We start from the raw sequence: 24,684 nt of genomic DNA, 5'->3' as shown, positions 1-24,684 counted from the left end.
TCAGCATAATTTGATGTAAAAAAAAAAAAAAGTACTACATGTAAAAGAAGTGAGTAGCACACGTTAAACAAATTACTACATTTTAAACATGGATTTTAAAGAGTTTCAATTTGATGTGATTCCAAGTCATTTGTTAAAATAATACATTTACATATTTTTATATAAATATCTAATAAACGTATTATTACAATAAACATGTACTTTGTGGTACTTGGTAAATAATTTAAAAAATAATTAAAAATACAATCAGTAATGTACAAATATATTGACTTTGTGCCTCCTTAAAAATATAATATTTTAGGATTTCTTTATTGAGAATTAAGTTGTATTTTTTGTAGTATTAAATAAGATTAAAACTTAAGTTGTTTTTGTCTGAGGCTGTTTGATAAATATTTAGCAAACGTTACTCATTTTTATATGCTAATAGAATTCATATTTTTAAATAAATGTACACATTTTTTATGTAAATATATTTGTTACATTATACATGCAATAGTATTAGAATCAATGTGTCCTTAGCAGTAGTTTGTAAAACAAAAATAAATTAAAAAAATAGTACTTTTTAATGTACTGTCCTTAAAAAAATATTCTAAAATTTGAATTTAAAATGAAAATGTATTTTTGTAGTATTAAATTAAATTATAACTTAAGTTTGATATATTTCAAGACTATTTTCATTTAAATTACACATATTAAATTAATAATTAGGTTTTGTTTTAATATCTAAATAATTGTATTACATATATTATCATGTATTATTATATATATTATTTATTAATTATTATCATATTTTATTACATATTTACATTAATAATATTGTATTGCCAATGTGGACATTGTGTTCCTAATTTCTGATAAAATATGTATTCCTTTGTGTAAAAAAAATAAATAAAAAAATACTATCAATAAATTGAATTTAGCAGATTGAAGATTTTCTTTTAAAAGTTTTTTTTGGTTGGGAGTTGTTTTTTTAATGAAAATATTTATTAAATCCCACTAATTTTTGTTTAAGAACATTGATAATTAAAAAAAACTAGATTATATGATTAATTTCAAATTTGATCTGAATTACACAGTGCAAACATTAATTATAATTATTGAATTTAAATGTATTGTTAACATTTTAAAGCCAATGTGTACTTCATTTCTAATAAAATATTTAGTCCTTTAAATAAAAAAAAGCAATTTCATCAATAAAAACCTAATATTTTGTCGTATTAAGCAGGACAAAGATTGCTATCTTTTAGTTCAAAGCTTTTTGGGGGTCAGCTGAAAATATTTAGTACACCCCACTTATTTGTTCAAGGAAAATGACCAAACTGAAATTTATTTATTTTTTAATCTATATCTAAATATTATTCTTAGTTAAATTGCACACTAAAAACAATATATTTATTTTGTTGTATTTAAATGTAATAGTGATATCAAGAATAGAAGTGTAATTTTTTGTAGTATTAAATACAATTATAACTTAATAGTTTGATAAATATTTAGTAAACAACTAATTTTTTAAATGAAGTGATAAATAAATACAAAATAATATATTTCATGACTATTATCATTTAAGATACACTGTGCAATCATTATTTTGTATTATTTTATTGTATTTAAATGTATTATTAATAATATTTAAATGTGCTTAACTTCTGATCAAATTTAAGTCATAAAAATATCAATAAAATGAGCCAAACAAGACAATATTTTAAGTCTAGAAAATACAATTTAAAATAACTCTTCTGTTAAAAAAGTTCTTCTTCTTCTTCTCGTCCTCCCACGGCTGAGTCAGCAGAAGAGGAAGCGTGGGAAACCCCGTCCAGCGTAGTGAAAGTCCAGCGTCGCAAAAAAACACAAACACCATCCATTATTTAAATGTGTGTTCACTATTAAATGAATATAAAATATGACTTCTTTAATCTCTGTGGAAAATATTGCGACACAATTTGTTGTCAAGCTTATGAGATGTGATTGCAAGTGTAAGCCACTGTGACACTATTGTTCATTTTTTAAAATGTTTTTATTTAGTTTTTTCATAAATGGCTGTGATGATAATGTAAATGAGGGATTTCTAATCACTGCTATGTTGGAATTCTTATTAATATTGATACTGTTGTTGATATTATTCTTTTTTTTTTTGACTACTTTTGGAATGTTTTGTGTCATGTTTGTGTGTCCTCTCAACTACTCTGTTGATTGTTATTCTGAATGTTGCTGGGTTTGGTTTTGGAATTGGAATTGTATTATTTTGTTGGACATATCAATTCAAATAAAAATAAAAAAACACAAACAATTTCCGCCAGAGCGACAACAAAACGGCGTCTGCGGCAGAAAAAGTCACCGCAGTTCCACACTGGGCCACCAGTTGGCGACGTACGCCTCCACTTCCTGTTACTTCTTCTTACACTTGTGCAGCAGTTTGACGCCGGAACGGACAAATTCACCGACTATCATTGTCCACCATTTTTTTTCTGGTGTTTTCCGGAATCAGCTGGAGCGCTGTGTGTGTGGGCCATTAACAAATGATACACACACAATTATTCTGTGCGTGCGCGAGTGTGTGTGTGTGAGTCAGATGTGCAAACACAAAGTGATCCATTAATGGATGTATGCGTATTTGCTCGGCGTGACTCAGTCAGGACGGTAAAAGCCCCTCCACTTCCTGTGAGGTCACAGGAAACTTTCGGGTGATCATGTTTACATCGTATTGACACTTCATAGCACCATTGTAATTTATATTAATACGCATTTTAGCATCTTTTAAAGACGCCCAATGTTGTGTTTTAAGTGTTCCCCACTTATGAAACACTTCAAAAAAACTACAACTCTTATTTTTTTGTGATTGAGTGATTGGAGCACATACTTGTTGGTCACAAAAAACATTCATGAAGTTTGGTTCTTTTATGAATTTATTATGGCTCTACTGAAAATGTGACCAAATCTGCTGGGTCAAAAGTATACATACAGCAATGTTAATATTTGGTTTCACCTTTTCTCCTCCAAACATATTGCTGGGTATTGTGGCCAAACAGCTCATTTTTTGTTATATCTGACCACAGAACTTTCCTCCAGAAGGTCTTATCTTTGTCCATGTGATGTCAAATGAAACAAAAAATGAGCTGTTTGGCCACAATACCCAGCAATATGTTTGGAGGAGAAAAGGTAAGGCCTTTAAACCCAGGAACACCACAACTACCGTCAAGCATGGTGGTGGTAGTATTATGCTCTGGGCCTGTTTTGCTGCCAATGGAACTGGTGCTTTACAGAGAGTAAATGGGACAATGAAAAAGGAGGATTACCTCCAAATTCTTAAGGACAACCTAAAAGCATCAGTCCGGAGGTTGGGTCTTGGGCGCAGTTGGGTGTTCCAACAGGACAATGACCCCAAACACACGTCAAATGTGGTAAAGGAATGGCTAAATCGGGCTAGAATTAAAGTTTTAGAATGGCCTTCCCAAAGTCCTGACTTAAACGTGTGGACAATGCTGAAGAAAGAAGTCCATGTCAGAAAACCAACAAATTTACCTTAACTGCACCAATTTTGTCAAGAGAAATGGTCAAAAATGTAACCAGAAGCTTGCCATACGCTTGTGGATGGCTACCAAAAGCGCCTTATTGCAGTGAAACTTGCCAAGGGACATGTAAGCAAATATTAACATTGCTGTATGTATACTTTTCACCCAGCAGATTTGCTCACATTTTCAGTAGACCCATAATTAATTCATAAAAGAACCAAACTTCATGAATGTTTTTTGTGACCAACAAAGTATGTGCTCCAATCACTCTATCACAAAAAAATAAGAGTTGTAGAAATGATTGGAAACTCAAGACAGCCATGACATTATGTTCTTTACAAGTGTATGTAAACTTTTGACCAAGACTGTATATACATACTGTGTGTATATATATATACATATATATACCAGTGACGTGCGATGAGGTTGATGGCTGGTGAGGCACTGACTTCATCACAGTCAGATTTACAAACATATGAACCCTAAAGAGTATCTTATTCACCATTTGATTGGCAGCAGTTAACGGGTTATGTTTAAAAACTCATACCAGCATTCTTCCCTGCTTGGCACTCAGCATCAAGGGTTGGAATTGGGGGTTAAATCACCAAAAATGATTCCCAGGTGCGGCGCCGCTGCTGCCCACTGCTCCCCTCACCTCCCAGGGGGTGATCAAGGGGATGGGTCAAATGCAGAGGACACATTTCATTACACCTAGTGTGTGTGTGACAATCATTGGTACTTTAACTTAACTTTAACTTTACACATACAAACTGTAGCACACAAAAAAGCACATTTAATAAAAAAAACATTATTATGGTCATACCTTTACTTAGAAATGAAGTCCATGCGCCGCAACTAAAGCCCTCACTTAAACTTTCCACGTGCAAGATTGAATCTATTTAAAAAAAGTGTAACCGAGGGTTTATAAATGTCGCCTATACTGTATGAAACTACAAAATAACAAACACGGAGGCTCCAGTTTACACGAGGACCACTTTATTTACCTTCTTTCAAAAACTTTCGCTCCACTCCAACGTGTCAAAATTCCGCTCTTAGCGCCTTCAAAATAAGAGCTCAAGGCATATACTGTATAACAGCGCATAACAGGAACTTAACATCACAAAGAGGAAATCCCATGAAAATAGGTTACAAAAGTTATTTAATAAGAAGCCAAAAAGTGCAAAAACAATAATGTTCGTGTTGGAGGAGTTGTGAATTAGATACACCTGCAGTCTGCAGGTGTACCTAATGTTGTGTCCCTGCAGTCATTCACAACTCCTCCAACACCAACATTATTGTTTTTGCACTTTTTGGCTTCTTATGAAATAATTTTTTAAAATAGATTCAATCTTGCACGTGGAAAGTTTAAGTGTGGGCTTTAGTTGATATAACAATTCTACGGCGGGGGTGCAGGAGGCGAGCCTCAGCCAGTGCGTCTTTTGCAGCCGTTTTATGATCGCTCAGCACAAGAAATACGTTACACACATACAGTTGTTGACAAAATACACTGTACATTATATACCTCAGCTAACTAAACAATGGAATTGTATAATATAGTTCATATAGCAATACAGTCTCACTGCACAGCAGGCCAGCAGTTAGCCGAGTCCGGAATCCATGTTGCGGCACTGAGTGACGTGCCTCAATTGGCTGCTGTTCACCGCACCGTCTCTTCTCAGTATTTGAACGGCAAATGTGAAAATTCAGCGATTTTGAATAAAAATAATCTAAAACTGGTGAAGTTAAATGGAAAATAACTTTATAGTATAATCACTGGATACATATAAGAATTTAATTTTTTTTTTCTTTTTACATTTTTTTTCTTTCCATGATGGCAGGTGAGGCCTCGCCTCACCTGCCTCTAGTGACTGCACGTCACTGATATATACATACATACATACATACATATATATACGCATATATACATACATACATATACATAAATGTATACATATGCATACATTTATATATATATATATATATATATATCTACATATATACACACATATACATATATATGCATATACACATACATATATACAAAATTTATACACACAGTACATGTATAATATATACTTATACATATACATATTTACATACATATATATTTTGGGAGTAAATATATATAATACATATTTTGTAAGGCAGCACAGAATGTACACATTGGCCTTAATATCATTATTGATAATATATTTAAATACTGTAAAATATACAACAATTATTGTTTTAATGTGCAATTCAAATTAAAATAGTTTTGAAAAGTGCCTGTACTAAATATTTTCATATTAGCCAACTCCTGACCGAACTTTTTTTTAAATTTAAAGAAAGTAATCTTTATCCAGAAACTATTGATATATATATTGTTTAAACTTAAAGGACTACATATTTGATCCGAGCTTCGGCACACAATGTACACATTGGCATTAAAATGTTAACAATAACACATTTAAATACTGTAAAATAAAATACAAAATAATTCACGTTTGCACTGTGTAATTTACCTAAAAATAGTATTAAAATTGATTATTTATTGTTTTTTGATTTATCCATTTTTGTTGAAGAAATGAGTTAAGATGACTAAATATTTAACAAACAGCTTCAGGCAAAAACAACTTTTAGGTTATAATCTTAATGCTACAAAAATACATGGCCTTGACACTATTAATAATAATGCATTAAAATACAGTAAAACATAAAAAAGTTTGATTGTTCCGTGCAATGTAATTAAAAGTCTTGAGATTGATGATATTCATAATATGAATTCTTTTTTTTCCAATTTTGAAAAAATGAGTGGCATATTTTCATGTCAACAAACTCCTGACCAAAAAAGCATTTGAATTATCTCTTCATACCATCTTAATACTGCAAAATATAACTTTTAATCCATAATATTTATATATTTTTTCACTTAAAGGACTAAATATTTGATCAGAAAAGGGGGACACAATGTATACATTGGCATTAAAATGTTATTCATAACACATTTAAATACAGTAAAAATAAATAAGAAATAATGTTTGAACTGTGTCGTTTAAAGGAAAATAATATTTTTTATTTTATTTTATCCAAATATTTATTAGACAGCAATAGACAAAAACAACCTTTAAGATATCATTTTATTTAATAGTAAAAATAAATACATCTTCATTCTCAATAAATATATTACAATATGTTCTAAGGAGGCACACAAATAATGTATTTGTACTTTACTGTATTTTCTTATTTTACTACAACATTTTAATACTAATATATACATAAAATATGGGGGTTTGGTGGTAGCGGGGGTGTATATTGCATCCCGGAAGAGTTAGGGCTGCATGGGATTCTGGGTATTTGTTTTGTTGTGTTTATGTTGTGTTACTGTGCGGATGTTCTCCCAAAATGTGTTTGTCATTCTTGTTTGGTGTGGATTCACAGTGTGGCGCATATTTCTAACAGTGTTAAAGTTATTTATACGGGCACCCTCAGTGTAACCTGTATCGCCGTTGGCCAAGTATGCTTTGCATTCACGTGTGTGTGAGTGCTGAAGCCGCACATATTATGAGACTGGGCCAGCAATCGCTGGACTGGGTGAAAAGCGGATGTGACGATTTTTGGGAGGGGCACTGAAATTTGAGAGTCTCCCAGGAGGGTTGGCAAGTATGAGAATTAATGGTGAATGCGGTGTTACCGCGGCACCGCCGCTGAATATAATCGGCGGGCCAGCTCTAGTGTTAATTACACAAGTGAAATTACACGGCGGGCTAAATTTGGCCCGCGGGCCAGAGTTTGATACCCATGATGTAAATAGTCATGAAAATAAAGAAAACACATTTAATGAGAAGGTGTCCAAACTTTTGGCCTGTACTGTATGTCATAAAATGACGAGCAGGATCGTGTGACGTGTAGAGTCAGCGTGGGAAAGTCCTGCTGATAACACACCTGAGCTGACAACAAACCTGAGCTGATAACACACCTAAGATGATAACACATTTGAGATGATAACACACCTGAGCGCCATTCGCTGGGAGGAGGAGGATGAAGAAGAGTTGATTGGCCGATTGAGGCTGGAATCAAACACAAGCTGGACGAGTGAAAGGACTTTCTGGAAGTCGGTATTGTTTACGTGTAGTACTCACTACTTTTACGTGCACTACTCACCTATTTTACGTCCAGTACTCACTTCTTTTACATGTGCTACTCACTTCTTTTACGTGTGGTATTCACCTATTTTACGTCTAGTATTCACCTATTTTACGTCTAGTACTCACTTATTTTACGCGTGCTACTCACTTCTTTTACATGTAGTACTCACTTATTTTATGTGCAGTATTCACCTATTTTACGTCTAGTACTCACTTCTTTTACGTGTAGTATTCACGTATTTTACGTCTAGTACTCACTTCTTTTACGTGTAGTATTCACGTATTTTACGTCGAGTACTCACTTCTTTTACGTGAAGTATTCACCTATTTTACGTCTAGTACTCACTTCTTTTATGTGTAGTATTCACCTATTTTACGTCTAGTACTCACTTCTTTTACGTGTCGTATTTCACGTATTTTACGTCGAGTACTCACTTCTTTTACGTGAAGTATTCACCTATTTTACGTCTAGTACTCACTTCTTTTACGTCAAGTGCTCACTTCTTTTACGTGAAGTATTCACATATTTTGCATCTAGTACTCACTTCTTTTACGTGAAGTACTCACTTCTTTTACGTGTGCTAGTCACTTTTTTACGTGTGCTACTAACTTCTTTTATGTGTGCTACTCACTTCTTTTGAGTAGTACTCACTTCTTTTATGTGTAGTACTCACGTCTTTTACGTCTAGTACTCACTTCTTTTACGTGAAGTATTCACCTATTTTACGTCTAGTACTCACTTCTTTTACGTCAAGTGCTCACTTCTTTTACGTGAAGTATTCACATATTTTGCATCTAGTACTCACTTCTTTTACGTGAAGTACTCACTTCTTTTACGTGTGCTAGTCACTTTTTTACGTGTGCTACTAACTTCTTTTATGTGTGCTACTCACTTCTTTTGAGTAGTACTCACTTCTTTTATGTGTAGTACTCACGTCTTTTACGTCTAGTACTCACTTTTTTTACGTGAAGTATTCACATATTTTGCATCTAGTACTCACTTCTTTTACGTGAAGTACTCACTTCTTTTACGTGTGCTAGTCACTTCATTTACGTGTATTACTCACTTCTTTTACGTGTGCTACTCACTTCTTTTATGTGTAGTACTCACTTCTTTTATGTGTAGTACTCACGTCTTTTACGTTTAGTACTCACTTCTTTTACGTGTGCTACTCACTTCTTTTACGTGTAGTACTCATTTCTCTTACGTTTAGTACTCACTTCTTTTACGACTAGTACTCACTTCTTATACGTGTAGTATTCACTTCTTTTACGTCTAGTACTCAGCTATTTTTACGTCTAGTACTCAGCTATTTTTACGTCTAGTACTCAGCTATTTTTACGTCTAGTACTCAGCTATTTTTACGTCTAGTACTCAGCTATATTTACGTCTAGTACTCAGCTATTTTACATGTAGAACTCACTTCTTTTACGTGTAGTACTCACCTGTTTTACGTGTAGTACTCTCCTATTTTATGTGTAATACTCACCTCTTTTACATGTAGTACTCACCTATTTTACGTGTAGTACTCACCTATTTTACATATAGTACTCACTTCTTTTACGTGAAGTACTCACATATTTAAGATGTGGTACTCACATGTAGTAATCACCTATTGTGTAGTACTCACCTATTTAACGTGTAGTACTCACTTCTTTTACGTGTAGTACTCACTTCTTTTACGTGTAGTACTCACTTCTTTTACGTGTGGTACTGACTTCTTCCGCAGCATCGTTTCGTCGGCTTCTGGGTAAAAAGCAAAGCTGGTGAAAAGTCTGATATTTCCCTTTCAAAATAAAATGCAAAAACATCTGGACGTTCCTCCTCGCTCGTAGCAACGTCTTTATTGAATTTGTGTAGGACTTTTCAAACATATTTACAATACTTTCCTTTGTAGTCGAGTAAAAATACAAACAGTCCACGTGGCTCCTGGCTCGCTGGGGGATGACGGAGGAAGAGGAGGACGAAGGAAACGTCAAAAAAACAAAAAACGGAGGCTTTTTTTCCAACTTTCACAATGAATTCTGCATGTAAACTTAACTTTGTCTCACTTCGTAACAACAACGATCATTTCACAACAGAAGCCATCATCCACGCAAGCTGATCCCAGTAATGCCGTCCCGCCAAAAGCAGGTATCGCCGTTATTTACACAAGTGTCACATGACACAACCGCGTACGACATGAAGTTAGCTTAGTAAGTTTTCAATCTCCCGTTACTTCTTAGCTCTGACGTAGTGACGTAACGTCACGATAAAACTTGCTTACCAAATAAGACGTGTGATAGTTAAGTACAATTTGGCAGTCAGTCAAATATTCACGCCGGACTAATTCCTACGCAAAAAAGTAACGTACTCATTCAACTTTTGTCCGATAAATCAGCTAAATGAATCGCGTTACAAAAATTTGAATAGGTACGTTTTTTCTTGCGAAAAAATGTTGCGAACCATTTGATTACTATCGTTGATGACCATCTTCGAGTTAGTAGTAATTTGGCAGAAAGTCAAAAATTTGCACCGAACAAATTCCTAAGCGATAATGCAACGTTTTTGTCCAATCAAAGAGTTAACTGCAGGTTTCCTACTGCCAATCGCGCAATTTTCTTTTTTAGATATGTTTTCTTCTTGCGATACAAAGTTGCAAACTACTTGATTAATATCGTTGATGATCTTCGACTTAGAAATGTGATAGTTGAGTGCAATTTGGTAGAAAGTCGAATATTTGCCCCGGACGAATTCCTAAGTGAAAAAGTAACATACTCATCCGATCAATAAGCTAAATGAAGGTTTTCTACAGCCAAAAGTTGAATAAGGACATTTTCTTCTTGCAATGAAAAGTGGCATACAACATGAAGTTAGTTTCGCATCTTTGTTACCGTTTTCCATCCCATTACTTCGTAGCTCCGACGTCGTGTTGTAGAACAGCGTAGCAGCGATTATTGGCTAAATGAAGGTTTACCACATCCAATCACGTAAAAAAAAGTTGTATAGGTACGTTCTCTTCTTTCAATAAAAAGTTGCAAACTACTTGATTATTGTCGTTGTCGATCTTCGACTAAGAAGTGTGATAGTTTAGTACACTTTGGCAGTCAGTCGTATATTTGCGCTGGACGGATCATTGTCCGATCATTGAGCTAAATTAAGGATTACCACAGCCAATTGCGTTACTAAAAATGAAATATGTACGTTTTCTTTTTGCAAAAAAAAAAGTTGCAAACTAATTGTTTATTATCGTTTTGTGCAATATGGTAGAAAGTCAAAAATTTGCCCCGGATGAACTCCTAAGTGAAAAAGTCCGATCAATGAGCTAAACAAAGGTTTCCTACTGCCAATTGTGCGAGAAAAAAAGTTATATAGGAACATTTTGTTTTTACGTTAAAACGTTACTAACTACTTGATTATTATTGTTGAGGATCTTTGACTTAGAAGTGTGATAGTTTAGTGCAATTCGGCAGTCAGTCAAATATTCCCGTCAATCAAAAGTAACGTACTCATTCAACTTTTGTCCAATAAATGAGCTAAATTAAGGTTTACCACATCCAATCGCGTTACAAAAAATTAAATAGGTACGTTTTCTTTTTGGGGAAAAAAAGTCGCAAACTATTTGACTACTATCGTTGACGACGATCTTTGACTGAGAAGTGTGATAGTTTAGTGCAATTTGGCATAAAGTCAAAAATTTGCGCCAAACTAATTCTTAAGTGAAAAAGTAATGTTTGTGTCCGATCATTTAGCTCAATGGAGGCTTACCACATCCAATCGCATTAAAAAAAAAAAAAAAGTTGTATAGGTATGTTTTCTTCTTACGATAAAAAGTTGCAAATTACTTGACTATTATTGTTGACGACGATGTTCGACTTAAAAGTGTGATAGTTTAGTGCAATTTGGCAGAAAGTCAACGGACAAATTCCCAAATGAAAAAGTAACGTACTCATTCAACTTTTGTCCGATCAATGAGCTAAATTAATGTTTACCACAGCCAATCGCGTTACAAAAAACAGTTGTAAAGGTACGTTTTCTTTTTGCAAAACTTCTTTGATGACGCTCTTTGACTTAGAAGTTTGATAGTTTAGTTCAATTTGACCGAAAGTCGAAAATTTGGACCGGATGAATTTCCTAAGTGAAAAAGTAACGTTTTTGTCCGATCATTTAGCACAGCCAACTGGGTTAAAAAAAAAAATGGTATAGGTACGATAAAAAGTTGAAAACTTCTTGACAAATATTGTTGACGACAATCTTCGACTTGGAAGTGTGATAGTTTAGTGCAATTTGGCATAAAGTCAAAAATTTGCGCCAAACTAATTCCGGAGACAAAAAGTAACGTATTCATCCGACTTTTGTCTGATCAATGACGGTTCCCTACAACCAATCGCAGAAAAAAAAAGAAAGTATGTTTTCTTCTTGCGATAAAAAGTTGCAAACTACTTGATTATTATCCTTGATGACGATCTTCGACTTACAAAAATGGAGGTTTCCCACGGATAATTGCGTTATACAAAGTCGAATAAGTACGTTTTCTTCTTGCGATAAAAAGTAGAATATGTTTGTTTGACTTTCTGGTACCAAAAACCTTAATTCATCAACTAAACACAAAGTCGTTTTTTCCCCCCCTTATGATGTTATTTATATGTAGCTCGTTTTCCTTCATCTCCTTCAAATACTTTTTTTCTTTCGACAATCGTGAACATGACGATGTGGCAGATTTGTCGGCTTTTGCGGCAACATTTTGTCTTTTTCTGACGAAGTTGCGTTGTAAAAATAAATCTGCCTGCTGGCAGAGTACTCCTGGATAACGTGTACTAACTAGCGGAAAAACAAGGACGCTTTGGTGGGACGTAAACAATGATGATATCAACAGAAATTAAGCGCTAGCTGTCGCGACACGAGAAGTTAGATTTACTTCATTTCAGAACGCTCGTGATAAGACGAGAACTTTAAACGTCCGATGATTGCGATGATCGTACGCAAAAGATCGGAAGCTAACGGGAACAAAGCTAAAAGTTGGCGTCAGAAAGCTTTTCTTGGGGGGGAGGTACGATGTAGCGAGTCACACGGCAGACTTGTTTTAAGAAGTGGTCCACTTGGAATAATCCACGTCTCTCGAGAAAAGGAGGATGACAGCAGCTCAGGCCCCGCCCCCAAGTCTGTGGCAGATCATGTGACTGGAGGTTGGGGGGTGGGGGGGGGGGGGGCGGTCTTCATGTACAAGACAGTAGACAAAGAGTTTGCTCAAATGTCAAATAGTCCGCTGAAAATGAGAAGAAGAAAGGACAAGAAGTTCCCAGGGTGTCCTCTGCTCCTCAGTGGTCCACCTGATGGTCCAGTGTTGTGTGGCGGGAGGGGGGAGGGGAGCGCATTTACTGCTGGGCCGGCTCGCTGCCCGGCAAGGTGATGTTGCCCAGGTGCAGGACGGGAAGCGGGTGAGCCTCCGTGTTGAAGACCCAGCTTTCGAAAGACATCAGGTCGTCGTTGGAGAAGAGCAGGTAGAGGTACCTGCAGACAAGAGGACTGCAGTGTTCAGAGCTGCCAGCAGAGGGAGCCAGAGACAGACTGCTGACATGGCAGGACACACTTCATGAACCCATCAATGATTAACATGTCTTCTTTCTTGAAATGAACATTTTCACATGCTTACAAAAGTACCCAAGGATGGGATGGAAACAATGAGCAGCAGGAGCCTATCACAGGCGCCCGACGTCACAGCCTTGAGGCTATTACCGTATTTTTCGGAGTATAAATCGCACCGGAGTATAAGTCGCACCAGCCGAAAAGGCATAATAAAGAAGAAAAAAAACATATATAAGTCACACTGGAGCCCGGCCAAACTATGAAAAAAAACTGCGACTTATAGTCCGAAAAATACGGTATCTATTTTATAATTACGTAAAATTTTTTTTTTTTTTTTTTTTAATCAAATATTACTGACAATAATCACAAACAAGTAAAATAAAGTTTAACACTAGTTTATTTTTATTTTTTTTACATTTTATTTCAGTTTTAGAATAGTAAAACTAGTAAGGGTGTCCTGATACATTTTTACTTCCAGTACAATGCTGATATCAGAGCCTCGAGTTTTGCTCCATACCGATATCTGCAGGAATCATACATACTTTTATTATGTAGTAGTGTGGAATGTTGGAAAATGTTTGATCAAGTGAAATGAGTCAAGGTGGCTGTAAAAAAAACTCTAACCTATTTATTTTTTACCGTCTGGATTGGATTTATGCTGTCTTTTAGTTGAAGTGGTAATCACGATAATTCATGACGTTAGGCTCATAACTCAATAAGTGGAATGATGCGGACACGTTTGTTACTGAATACTTTCTAATACTGCCTTGGAGATTATGTATTTATAATTATAATTATTTGATACTTGTTGATTTCGACAAATATGCTGTTTTATTATTCAATGATTATTACGTACAGTATGTCTCGCTTGTTTGCTATTGGGTGCTTAGCTGTTGTGTAGCTGCTATCTCCTGCAGTCTGTAGTCAAGCATGTTTACCTTTTGTAAATTACTTTTTGTGGAATTGTGTGATTATTGAAGAACATTTAGATGTTAACTTGCTGTCCACAAGTAAACAAGCTGCAGGACTGCTTGTGTTGCACATGATATCACACACGACTAAACAGGCTGCAGGACTGCCTATATCACACATGATATCACACACACACACACACACACACACACACAAGTGAACACTCTGCAGGACTGCTTGTATCGCACATTATACTACACACAAGTAAACAGGCTGCAGGAATGCATGTGTCGAATATGATATCAAACACAAGTAAACACTCTGCAGGACTGCTTGTGTTGCACATGATATCACACACAAGTAAACAGGCTGCAGGAATGCATGTGTCGAATATGATATCAAACACAAGTAAACACGCTGCAAGACTGCTTGTATCAAACATGACATCACACAAAAGTAAACAGGCTGCAGGACTGCCCGTATCACACACAAGTAAACACGCTGCAGGACTGCTTGTGTCGCATATGATATCACACACAAGTAAACACTCTGCAGGACTGCTTGTGTTGCACATGATATCACACACAAGTAAACAGGCTGCAGGAATGCATGTGTCGAATATGATATCAAACACAAGTAAACACGCTGCAAGACTGCTTGTATCAAACATGATATCACACAAAAGTAAACAGGCTGCAGGACTGCCCGTATCACACACAAGTAAACACGCTGCAGGACTGCTTGTGTCGCATATGATATCACACACAACTAAACAGGCTGCAGGACTGCCTATATCACACACACGATATCACACACACAAGTAAACACGCTGCAGGACTGCTGTGTCACACATGATATCACACACAAGTAAACAGGCTGCAGGACTGCCTGTATCGCATATGATATTACACTCAAGTAAACACGCTGCAGGACTGCCTGTATCGCATATGATATTACACTCAAGTAAACACGCTGCAGGACTGCCTGTATCAAACATGATATTACACAGAAGTAAACACTCAGCAGGACTGCTTCTATCGCACATGATATCACACACAAGCAAACACGCTGCAGGACTGCCTGTATCACACATGATATCACACACAATTAAACACTCTGAAGTACCGCTTGTATCACAAATGATATCACACACAAGCAAACATGTTGCAGGACTGCCTGTATCGCACACAATATCACACAAAAGCAAAAGCAAACACGCTGCAGGACTGCCTGTATCAAACATGATATCACACAGAAGTAAACACTCAGCAGGACTGCTTCTATCGCACATATCACACACAAGCAAACACGCTGCAGGACTGCCTGTATTACACATGATATCACACACAATTAAACACTCTGAAGTACCGCTTGTATCGCAAATGATATCACACACAAGAAAACACGCTGCAGGACTGCCTTTATCGTACATGGTATCACACACAAGCAAACACTCTACAGGACCGCTTGTATCGCACGTGATATCACACACAAGCAAACACTCTACAGGACCACTTGTATCGCACGTGATATCACACACAAGCAAACACGCTGCAGGACTACCTTTATCGCACATGATATCACACACAAGTAAACACGCTGTAGGACTGCCTGTATTGCACATGATATCACACACAAGAAAACACGCTGCAGGACTGCCTGTATTGCACATAATATCACACACAAGAAAACACGCTGCAGGACTGCCTGTATTGCACATGATATCACACACAAGAAAACACGCTGCAGGACTGCCTGTATTGCACATGATATCACACACAAGAAAACACGCTGCAGGACTGCCTGTATTGCACATGATATCACACACAAGAAAACACGCTGCAGGACTGCCTGTATTGCACATGATATCACACACAAGCAAACACTCTGCAGGACCGCTTTTATCGCACATGATATCACACACAAGCAAACACGCTACAGGACTGCCTGTATTGCACATGATATCACACACAAGAAAACACGCTGCAGGACTGCCTGTATTGCACATGATATCACACACAAGTAAACACGCTGCAGGACTGCCTGTATTGCACATGATATCACACATTTTACATGCAAGCACCTATCATGCCATGCTCGTCATTTTTCTGATTTCGGATTGATAAGATCGGGACCGCTGTATTAACTGCAGCTGCCTTGGACCACATGTATCTTCCATTTTTACAAACGATCTCCCTCTAGTGGCTGAAAAATCCAAATTGGTATTGTATGCTGCTGATTCTACATTATATCACTCTGCTTCTACCATAAGTGAACTTAACTCTGTCCTTTCCAAGGACTTGAATGCAGTGTTAGAATGGGTGAATAGCAATAGACTGGTTTTAAATACGCCTAAAACCACCAGTATAGTCTTTGGTTGTAAACACAGTACAGCTACAAACCCTTTATTAAACTTACAGATTGCTGGGCCAACAATCAGTCAGGTTAGCAAGGTGAAACTTTGGGGCTTAACTCTTGGTAACACTCTCTCCTGGTCTGATCACATTCATCAAGTTGTTACAAAAATGGGCAGAAGTATTGCTACCGTCAGGAAGTGTACTACTTATCTACCACCTGTCCTATGCAGACAGGTAGTACAAACTTTGGTGCTGTGGCATCTTGACTATTGCAGCGTAATTTGGTCCTCTGCATCTAAGTGTGGATTACAAAAATGAGAAATTATCCAAAACAGAGCAGCTGGACTTGCTCTTGGTTGTAGTTAAGGAGTTAGTGTTGATCATATGCATGAGAGCCTTAAATGGGTGAAAGTTATCAACAGGTTTTCATAAAACCTATTGTTATTCATAAGAAATAAAATTTTTACCCATTGTCCTATAGATATTGCGAGTCACATTGGTTATAGTTCTGACATTTATAGGTACGGCACCAGAACCTAATTTCAAGGACTACCGTATTTTTCGGAGTATAAGTCGCACCGGAGTATAAGTCGCACCTGCTGAAAAAGCATAATAAAGAAGGAAAAAAAACATATATAAGTCGCACTGGAACTAAACTATGAAAAAAACTGCGACTTATAGTCCGAAAAATACGGTACTCGCATTGCCACGCCCAAGAACCAACGCCATGAAAGTCACTGTACTGTATAGCGCTATTACTTTGTGGAATACTCTTCCTTTGCATATAAGAAATACCCTAGTAAGGTAGGATTTAAAAGACTCATTCATTGTTTGTTTTTGCCTTGGTTCTAACTGTATCCATACAGGTATTGCATTAGGATAATGTATGTATTGTTATTGTATTATGACTGTATCTTGAGCATTTTATTGTAAATGATATTTTAATGAGGACCCCAGGAAGACTAGCCTGCCGCTGATGCGTCGGCTAATGGCGATCCTAAATAAACAATTAACTACAATGAAAAATAAATACCAATGTTAAATCTTTTGTTTTGTTCTTCAGTTGAAAAAAAGTAGAAAAATAAATACATTTCTAAACTTCAATTTTGACATGCAGATTGTAAAACCAAAATACAGACAGTATAAATAAAAGTTTATAGGAGCAAAAAACTCTTTAAAAAAAACAAAACAGAAAAGGGAAAAAAATGTACTTGTGGTTTTTGTATTGAAAAAGTAAAACGATGGTAAAAAAACTAACAATTTTACCGTGAAACTGTGACAAAACAGAAGAAAACAAATATTCTTACCCCTCAGAATAGACAATTACTACTAGACTTATACGTTACATAATGTACGTTATCTTATAACTCAAAAGCTAATTTAAGTAAATTAAAAGTTAATTTAAAATGCTTGTTCACATTTGTTTTATTGCGTGACTTTTCTGGAAATGACTTCTTAATGCTGACAAATGTTAAAGCGGCCTTAAGGTTGAGGTTATAGCGCCACCTGTTGCATCTCTTGACAGCCTATGGAAGTAAAGTACTTGTAAAAAATATTTTTTTAAGTAACGTAAATTCCAAAAAATAAGCTGCTACTTTTTTCCTACACTGTAAATCCTGCAGCTTATAACATGGTGCGGCCATTTTATGGATTTTCCTTCGCTGGCGGCCAAATTGCAAATATTTTTCCGGAAAAAACAAACAAGCAAACACATTTAAAAGGTGTGTTATTGTTTGTGCTATGGCACCATCTTTTGGACGAGTTCACTCATAGCAAGTGCTGCAGTGTCCTTCCATTTAGTGCCTTCAACCGGTAGTAGAAGCGCTGTTCTAACTTCTAGCTGTCCATAGCGTTTCTACTTATATGGATTCTTCGTGCATCACTCCACTGTCTGTGTTAGTATTATTAACTTACAACGACATTTTTTCGTATTGTTTCAGTTTCATAAATTCCTCAGTAAATTCACCAAAACGTCACCGTGGAGTTATTGAATCGGTTTAGTTGATTGGAGGGCTAGCTTCCACAGCTAGTGGGTCCATGACAGACTTCTGTTTTGTTTGATCAGCCGTTTTACTGCCGTGTTAGACACCTTTTGTAAACAATTAAGGTATGTAAATAAACATTGACAGAATATTTATGTGGAAATAACTAATTTGGCTTATAGTCCGGTGCAGCCATACTTGCCAACCTTGAGACGTCCGATTTCGGGAGGTGGGGGCGGGGGGTGTTGGTCGGGGGCGTGGTCGGGGGCGTGATTAAGAGGGGAGGAGTATATTCACAGCTAGAATTCACCAAGTCAAGTATTTCATATATACAGGTAAAAGCCAGTAAATTAGAATATTTTGAAAAACTTGATTTATTTCAGTAATTGCATTCAAAAGGTGTAACTTATACATTATATTGATTCATTGCACACAGACTGATGCATTCAAAAGTTTATTTCATTTAATTTTGATGATTTGAAGTGGCAACAAATGAAAATCCAAAATTCCGTGTGTCACAAAATTAGAATATTACTTAAGGCTAATACAAAAAAGGGATTTTTAGAAATGTTGGCCAACTGAAAAGTATGAAAATGAGAAATATGAGCATGTAAAATACTCAATACTTGGTTGGAGCTCCTTTTGCCTCAATTACTGCGTTAATGCGGCGTGGCATGGAGTCGATGAGTTTCTGGCACTGCTCAGGTGTTATGAGAGCCCAGGTTGCTCTGATAGTGGCCTTCAACTCTTCTGCGTTTTTGGGTCTGGCATTCTGCATCTTCCTTTTCACAATACCCCACAGATTTTCTATGGGGCTAAGGTCAGGGGAGTTGGCGGGCCAATTTAGAACAGAAATACCATGGTCCGTAAACCAGGCACAGGTAGATTTTGCGCTGTGTGCAGGCGCCAAGTCCTGTTGGAACTTGAAATCTCCATCTCCATAGAGCAGGTCAGCAGCAGGAAGCATGAAGTGCTCTAAAACTTGCTGGTAGACGGCTGCGTTGACCCTGGATCTCAGGAAACAGAGTGGACCGACACCAGCAGATGACATGGCACCCCAAACCATCACCCGACCATGCAAATTTTGCATTTCCTTTGGAAATCGAGGTCCCAGAGTCTGGAGGAAGACAGGAGAGGCACAGGATCCACGTTGCCTGAAGTCTAGTGTAAAGTTTCCACCATCAGAGATGGTTTGGGGTGCCATGTCATCTGCTGGTGTCGGTCCACTCTGTTTCCTGAGATCCAGGGTCAACGCATTCGTCTACCAGCAAGTTTTAGAGCACTTCATGCTTCCTGCTGCTGACCTGCTCTATGGAGATGGAGATTTCAAGTTCCAACAGGACTTGGTGCCTGCACACAGCGCAAAATCTACCCGTGCCTGGTTTACGGACCATGGTATTTCTGTTCTAAATTGGCCCGCCAACTCCCCTGACCTTAGCCCCATAGAAAATATGTGGGGTATTGTGAAAAGGAAGATGCAGAATGCCAGACCCAAAAACGCAGAAGAGTTGAAGGCCACTATCAGAGCAACCTGGGCTCTCATAACACCTGAGCAGTGCCAGAAACTCATCGACTCCATGCCACGCCGCATTAACGCAGTAATTGAGGCAAAAGGAGCTCCAACCAAGTATTGAGTATTGTACATGCTCATATTTTTCATTTTCATACTTTTCAGTTGGCCAACATTTCTAAAAATCCCTTTTGTGTATTAGCCTTAAGTAATATTCTAATTTTGTGACACACGGAATTTTGGATTTTCATTTGTTGCCACTTCAAATCATCAAAATTAAATGAAATAAACATTTGAATGCATCAGTCTGTGTGCAATGAATAAATATAATGTACAAGTTACACCTTTTGAATGCAATTACTGAAATAAATCAAGTTTTTCAAAATATTCTAATTTACTGGCTTTTACCTGTATATATATATATATATATATATATATATATATATATATATATATATATATATATATATATATATATATATATAAGAAATACTTGACTTTCAGTGAATTCTAGCTATATATATATATATATATATATATATATATATATATATATATATATAAATAAGAGAAATACTTGAATTTCAGTGTTCATTTATTTACACATATACACACACACATAACACTCATCTACTCATTGTTGAGTTAAGGGTTGAATTGTCCATCCATGCTCCATTCTCTGTCACTATTTTTCTAACCATGCTGAACACCCTCTCTGATGATGCATTCTGCTTCGTCTCCTTGTTGTGTGCGCAGTTGTGCACTGCACTCTCTAAAAGCCCTAGATGTTATTGTCACATATGCATGTACAGTAGATGGCAGTATTGTCCTGTTTAAGAGTATCACAACATTGTTGTTTACAGCAGACGAGCTGCTTTACTGTAGACAAAAACGTGACTGCTGTTGTTGTGTGTTGTTGCCGCGCTGGGAGGACGTTAATGAAACTGCCTAACAATAAACCCACATAAGTAACCAAGAACTCGCCCTCGATCATTCTACAGTTATAACATGATTGGGCAGGCATGCTGTTTATATTGTGGGAAAGCGGACGTGAAAACAGGCTGTCGACACGTCACTCAGGTCCGCCTGAATTTCGGGAGAAAATTTGTCCCGGGAGGTTTTCGGGAGAGGCGCTGAATTTCGGGAGTCTCCCGGAAAATCCGGGAGGGTTGGCAAGTATGGGTGCAGCTCATATATGGAAATATTTTTTTCCCTCTACAATTTAGTGGGTGCGGCTTATATATCGGTGCGCTCCACAGTCCGTAAAACACGGTAGTTTTTATCTACAATCCCGTTCACTTACTTGAGCGTCTCAGCCAGGAAGAAGCTCTGCTGCACGTCGTCGTAGGTCGGGTTGGAGGAGTAGACGTCCTTCATCCCCGAGAAGCCGCCACTCACCCTGCAGTACTTATCTATGGCCTGCAGGGGCAGCGGAGAGAAGAGTTGTGGCGCTGGGACGAGACCATGCGCGTTTTTGGAGTACGTACGAGGCGTACCTGTGCCGCTTCCCACCCCCACTGGCGGTATTTGGGGTCGTGGGTGAACCTCCACATGTACCAGTAGGTCTCGATCACCTCCGGCCGCAGGATGTAGTACTTCTCGTTCTGACGCACCGCCACCGCCTCCAGGCCGCTGTCGAACTTGAAGGCCTCGGGACCCAACTTCACCACTGGAAGGGGAGACGGTCGTCGACAACGTCAAACTTCAGCATTACACCGTCAACTTTGGCTGTCTGACATGTCTTGGTGACATTTGGGCTCCACGAAGGAGTTGCAGTTATGACACAGTAAATGACCGTTAGTGATGAGTCGTGATGATGCAATCAGTCGGATTGTGTGTCCCAATACATTTGCCCCAAAAGCAAGTTCTGGCACACCTGTCCTGTCGTAGGACTCGTGGCAGGTGTGGGCGATCTCGGCGCCCAGCTGCAGCCAGTGCCCCGCCTTGTCATCGGGCGAGCCGTCTGCGCCCAGAGCGAACATGCCGCCGGCGAAGCACGCCAGATGTCCCATCTTCCTCTCCAGGTGGCCGTTCTTCCACTCGCCGATGAACGTCAGGCCGCCATTGGACTTGCGTATCAGGTGCCGCTCGATGGCCTGTGGGGTCGTCAGTCGTTTATTGCATTCTCAAGACTTCAATTACGTCCTGTAACTACATCCTGAAACTACTTTGTGTAACTACATCCTGTAACTACTTTGTGTAACTACATAATTTAACTACTTTGTTTAACTACATCTTGTAACTACTTTGTGTAACTACATAATTTAACTACTTTGAGTAACTACATCTTGTAACTACTTTGTGTAAATACATCCTGTAACTACTTTGTGTAACTACATCCTATAACTACATCATGTAACTACATCCTGTAACTACTTTGTGTAACTACATCCTATAACTACATCATGTAACTACATCCTTTAACTACTTTGTGTAAATACATCCTGTAACTACTTTGTGTAACTATATCCTATAACTACATCATGTAACTACATCCTGTAACTACTTTGTGTAACTACATCCTATAACTACATCATGTAACTACATCCTTTAACTACTTTGTGTAACTACATCTTGTAACTACTTTGTGTAACTACATCCCGTAGCAACTTTCTGGAGCTACTTTGTGTAACTACATCCTGTAGCTACTTCGTGTAACTACATCCTATAACTACATCCTTTAAATACTTTGTGTACCGTATTTTTCGGAGTATAAGTCGCACCGGAGTATAAGTCGCACCTGCCGAAAATGCATAATAAAAAAGGAAAAAAACATACATAAGGCGCACTGGAGCCCGGCCAAACTATGAAAAAAAACCGGCGACTTATAGTCCGAAAAATACGGGTAACTACATCTTGTAACTACTTTGTGTAACTACATCCTATAACTACATCATGTAACTACATCCTTTAACTACTTTGTGTAACTACATCTTGTAACTACTTTGTGTAACTACATCCTGTAACTACTTTGTGTAACTATATCTTGTAACTACATCCTATAACTACATCATGTAACTACATCCTTTAAATACTTTGTGTAACTACATCTTGTAACTACTTTGTGTAACTACATCCTGTAACTACTTTGTGTAACTATATCTTGTAACTACATCCTATAACTACATCATGTAACTACATCCTTTAAATACTTTGTGTAACTACATCTTGTAACTACTTTGTGTAACTACATCCTGTAACTACTTTGTGTAACTACATCCTAGAACTATATCATGTAACTACATCCTTTAACTACTTTGTGTAACTACATCCTGTAACTACTTTGTGTAACTACATCCTGTAACTACTTTGTGTAACTACATCCTATAACTACATCATGTAACTACATCCTTTAACTACTTTGTGTAACTAAATCCTGTAACTACTTTGTGTAACTACATTCTATAACTACATCATGTAACTACATTCTATAACTACATCATGTAACTACATCCTGTAACTACTTTGTGTAACTACATCCTGTAGCAACTTTCTGTAGCTACTTTGTGTAACTACATCCTGTAGCTACTTCGTGTAACTACTTTGTGTAACTACATCCTATAGCTACTTCCTGTTGCTACAATGTGTAACTACATAGTGTAATTACTTTGTGTAACTCCATCATGTAACTACATCCTATAGCTACTTCCTGTTGCTACAATGTGTAACTACATAGTGTAATAACTTTGTGTAACTCCATCGTGTAACTACTTTGTGTAACTACATCCAGCAAATACATTGTGTCACTACTTTGTGTAACTACATCCTGTAGCTACTTTGTGTAACAAATTTGTGTACCTACATCCTATAACTATTTTGTGAAACTTCATCGCGTAGCTACTTCCTATAACTACTTTGTGTAACTAATTTGTGTAGCTACTTCATGTAACTACATAGTGTAAGTACTTGGTTTAATTACATTGTGTAACTGCATCCTGTAGCTACTTTGTGTAACTAATTTGTGTAGCTACTTCATGTAACTACATAGTGTAAGTACTTGGTTTAATTACATTGTGTAACTGCATCCTGTAGCTACTTTGTGTAACTACTTTGTGTAACTACATCGTGACACTACTACACGTAACTACTTTGTGTAACTACATCGTGACACTACTTCATGTAACTACTTTGTGTAAGTACTTTACGTCACTACTTTGTGTAACTACACTGTGAAACTACATCGTGACACTACTTCCTGTAACTACTTTGTGTCACGACTTTGTGTACCTACTTTGTGTAACTACATCGTGAAACTATATCGTGACACTACTTCCTGTAACTACTTTGTGTCACTAGTTTGTGGAACTACATCGTGTAACTACTTTGCGTGACTACATCATGTAACTACTTTGCATAACTACATAGTGTAACTACATCAAGTAACCACATCGCGTAAGTAGTTTGTGTAACTACATCGCGTAACTAGTTTGTGTAAATACTTTGCGTAACTACATCGTGTAAGTACTTTGTGTAAGTAAATCGCGTCACTAGTTTGTGGAACTACATCGTGTAACTACTTTGTGTGACTACATCGTGTAATTACATTGTGTGACTACCTCGTACGACTGCATTGTGTAACTACATCGTGTAACTATCGTGTAACTATAGTGTAACTACTTGTGCTTCGATATACAAACTTTTCTATGCATGAACCCTGTTTTTGAACCTATTAAGTTTGTAAATGGAGGTTCCACTGTACTTCCTGCACACCTGCTTTTCTCCTT

General features: G+C 37.1%; 1 protein-coding gene across 1 annotated transcript in view; it reads right to left on the bottom strand.

Annotated features, from left to right (window-relative positions):
- Nucleotides 1-11,526: 11,526 nt before the first annotated feature.
- man1a2 (mannosidase, alpha, class 1A, member 2) overlaps nt 11,527-24,684 on the bottom strand; it is a 178,349-nt gene continuing 165,191 nt past the window's right edge. The window contains exons 11-14 of the mRNA XM_061970882.2: nt 21,837-22,056; nt 21,457-21,629; nt 21,264-21,379; nt 11,527-13,124 (exon numbers count right to left, since the gene is read on the bottom strand). Coding sequence (XP_061826866.1) covers nt 12,989-13,124; nt 21,264-21,379; nt 21,457-21,629; nt 21,837-22,056 — 645 coding nt within the window. The 3' untranslated portion in view covers nt 11,527-12,988. The remainder of the gene's footprint in view (nt 13,125-21,263; nt 21,380-21,456; nt 21,630-21,836; nt 22,057-24,684) is intronic.

Source organism: Nerophis lumbriciformis, linkage group LG13, assembly GCF_033978685.3.
Source record: "Nerophis lumbriciformis linkage group LG13, RoL_Nlum_v2.1, whole genome shotgun sequence".
NCBI classification, from domain to species: Eukaryota; Metazoa; Chordata; class Actinopteri; order Syngnathiformes; family Syngnathidae; genus Nerophis; species Nerophis lumbriciformis.
This window is presented reverse-complemented; position numbering and strand designations above follow the sequence as displayed.